Raw genomic sequence first — 2,555 nt, forward strand, 5'->3', positions numbered from 1 at the left:
TCTCTTCCTCTTCTTATAGAATCAGAGAATAAACAACTCTCAGTCCGCGCAGTCACTGGCGACCCCCGTGGTTTCTGTAGCGACGCCTACTCTACCGGGACAGGGAATGGGCGGCTACCCATCAGCCATTTCCACCTCATATGGTACTGGTAGGTAGAACTTGACCTGCCATAAAACTATATTCACAAACACTAACAATGTGTACACTTTGTACTATATACACACTTCACATCTGAAGCAGAATATTTAAATATTTAATATTTATTATTTTTATTGTTATATCACTTTAATGTTTAATGTTTATTAATAAATACAATTAAAAATGTTTATTTTACAAGTAATATAATAAATTACTGCTAAAATTGCAATCTAAAATACCGTTCAGTGATCTATTACTAATGATCTATTACTAATTACTGTAAAATGGCATAATTAGCATAAAGCATGAATACATTTAAACTTTTAATTTGTTTATTTATTCATTTACTTATTTCATTTTTTATGTATATTTTACTTTATTAAACCCAGACTAAATTAACGAATCTCTATGCAGGATTGATTCATTGTCTATTATGGATGTAAAAGAGAAATGATAGTAAAAGAAACAGAAATCTTGAGCTTTTCAACATAAACCATGAAATTTGAGACAGTGAATCTTACTTTGCTTAATGATTTTTTTCTCTTTCTCTTTGTAGATTTTTTTTTAAATGTGTATTTCTAATTATAACAATATTGCAGTATTAAATATAACGTTATTACTAAATATAACAATTCAACTTGTTTTTAAATCTTTGAAAATAACATGATGTGTATAGATTATTGGAATTATAATTTCTTAATTTTTCCTAATTTATTATTATGGTTTTTATTTATTTATTTATTTATTTATTGTTTGGATATAACTGCATTAAACCTACACTGAATTGCAGAATCTCATTGATTTGTCTATTCTGCATGTAATAGCTCTGTCTCTCCAGCAGGCGGAGACATTGTTATCCAAATAAGCAGCACTACAGTTTAGGATGCAAATGTTAACCCAGGTCATGTGTTTTCTCTTAGAATATTCTCTGAGCAGTGCGGATCTCTCCTCGATATCTGGCTTTAACAATGCCAACACTCTGCATCTGGGTTCAATGAGTGGATGGCAGCAGCATCAGATCCAGAACATGCAGCACTCTGCTCTCAGTCAGCTGGGGTAAGTCCAAACACAAACACACATGCACTTAATTACCTATACACATGTCAAATAGCCTGTTTGAATTCTTACACACTTAATATGTGCAACTTTCTCTCACCCTTACTGTTCTTTGTCACTGTATAGACAACTTTTCACAATTCTGCAATAGTTGAAGTGTTGTTAAAGAAATGTCAGTGTTTTGATTGTATCTTTGGCACCTGTGTACAGGAGTGCACCAGCACTCGTTCCGATCCGTAACCCCCTTCATTTCCTTTCCTTCCTACAGAAATTGCTCTAGCACTCACTTATGTCAGGGTTCAAATCTCTCCCTGCCCTCTACTCAAAGCCTGCACATCAAGTCCGAACCTGTTTCTCCTCCTAGAGATCGATCCAGCAGCACTACGCCTGCCGGCTACGGCCCGCTACCGTCCCACCAGCAGCACCAGGGCCCGCCCCCACAAGGGCGACAGGACTCGGGCCGCTCCCCGGCCGACAGTCTCAGCAGCTGCGGCAGCTCGCATGAAGGCAGCGACCGCGACGACCACCGTCCCGACTTCCATTCGCCATTAGGATTGGGCCGGCCCGGCCTGGATGAGCAAGACAGCCCATCCGTCAAGCGTGTCCGCCTCTCGGAGGGGTGGGCCACATGATAAGCCATGCCCCCCTTGGACAGCCCCATCCTCGATCTTGACCTCGATCTCCCCATGTGCTAATCATTGCTCTCCCTTATTCTCTGATTTGCTGTAGAGAGGGGAGGAAGTGCTCTCGTAATTACCTGTATTTTTGTTTTATTATTATATTATTTTATCAGAGTGTGTCTGATATACATATTGTTGTGATTGATGGGTTTTCAGGGAGGGAAGCGGGAAGGAGGACTGATACACCAGGGTTGGGGAGGGTTTAGTGGGTGGGGTTACTATGCATAACTTGTGCAGTGTGTGGAATACAATGTAAAGAATGACCATATATGCATATATATTTACACGTTGTGTAGGTGTACATGTATGCAGAGTAACAAACCAACAAAAAGTGTCAGGTACTCTTGGATCTTCTTCTACTTTTTTTTTTTTTTTGTAAAGTACATGCCTCAGTGATGTTCAGCCACAAGATGAGCACAGTAGAGAGCGTATCGCGGAGGTGACAGCTTAGCACTTGGGTTGTTGTACCAGTACAATATGTACAGATTCCTTTTTTAGTGCCACTCTCTTCAGAGGGCCCCTTCGCTAAATGTATGTTATGGGTGACAATGTCATGTTGCAGGTTCAACGTATTGTACATAGAGAAAAGGCTGGGACACGGGGGAAGGGTCAAGGTTGCTGATTTCACACAAACATAACTGTTATGCAAGAATTTCGAAGGATTGTACAGATATATGTGC

At 39.6% G+C, this 2,555-nt stretch overlaps 1 protein-coding gene across 2 annotated transcripts; it reads left to right on the plus strand.

Annotated features, from left to right (window-relative positions):
• Nucleotides 1–15: 15 nt before the first annotated feature.
• On the plus strand, nucleotides 16–2,549 carry LOC107580246 (myocyte-specific enhancer factor 2C-like). Of its 2 annotated transcripts, none has more exons than XM_016265976.1 (3): nucleotides 16–149; nucleotides 1,060–1,195; nucleotides 1,464–2,549. In XM_016265976.1, exons 1-3 carry the CDS (start codon nucleotides 107–109, stop codon nucleotides 1,825–1,827), a joined length of 543 nt encoding a protein of 180 aa, XP_016121462.1. In that variant the 5' UTR covers nucleotides 16–106; the 3' UTR covers nucleotides 1,828–2,549. The 2 variants fall into 2 exon arrangements, with proteins under 2 accessions (XP_016121462.1, XP_016121463.1); XM_016265977.1 differs by having other exon boundaries at nucleotides 16–143.
• The last annotated feature ends 6 nt before the right edge of the window (nucleotides 2,550–2,555 follow it).

The sequence above is a fragment of the Sinocyclocheilus grahami genome, unplaced genomic scaffold, assembly GCF_001515645.1.
Source record: "Sinocyclocheilus grahami isolate Dianchi unplaced genomic scaffold, SAMN03320097.WGS_v1.1 scaffold28269.1, whole genome shotgun sequence".
Lineage (NCBI taxonomy): Eukaryota > Metazoa > Chordata > Actinopteri > Cypriniformes > Cyprinidae > Sinocyclocheilus > Sinocyclocheilus grahami.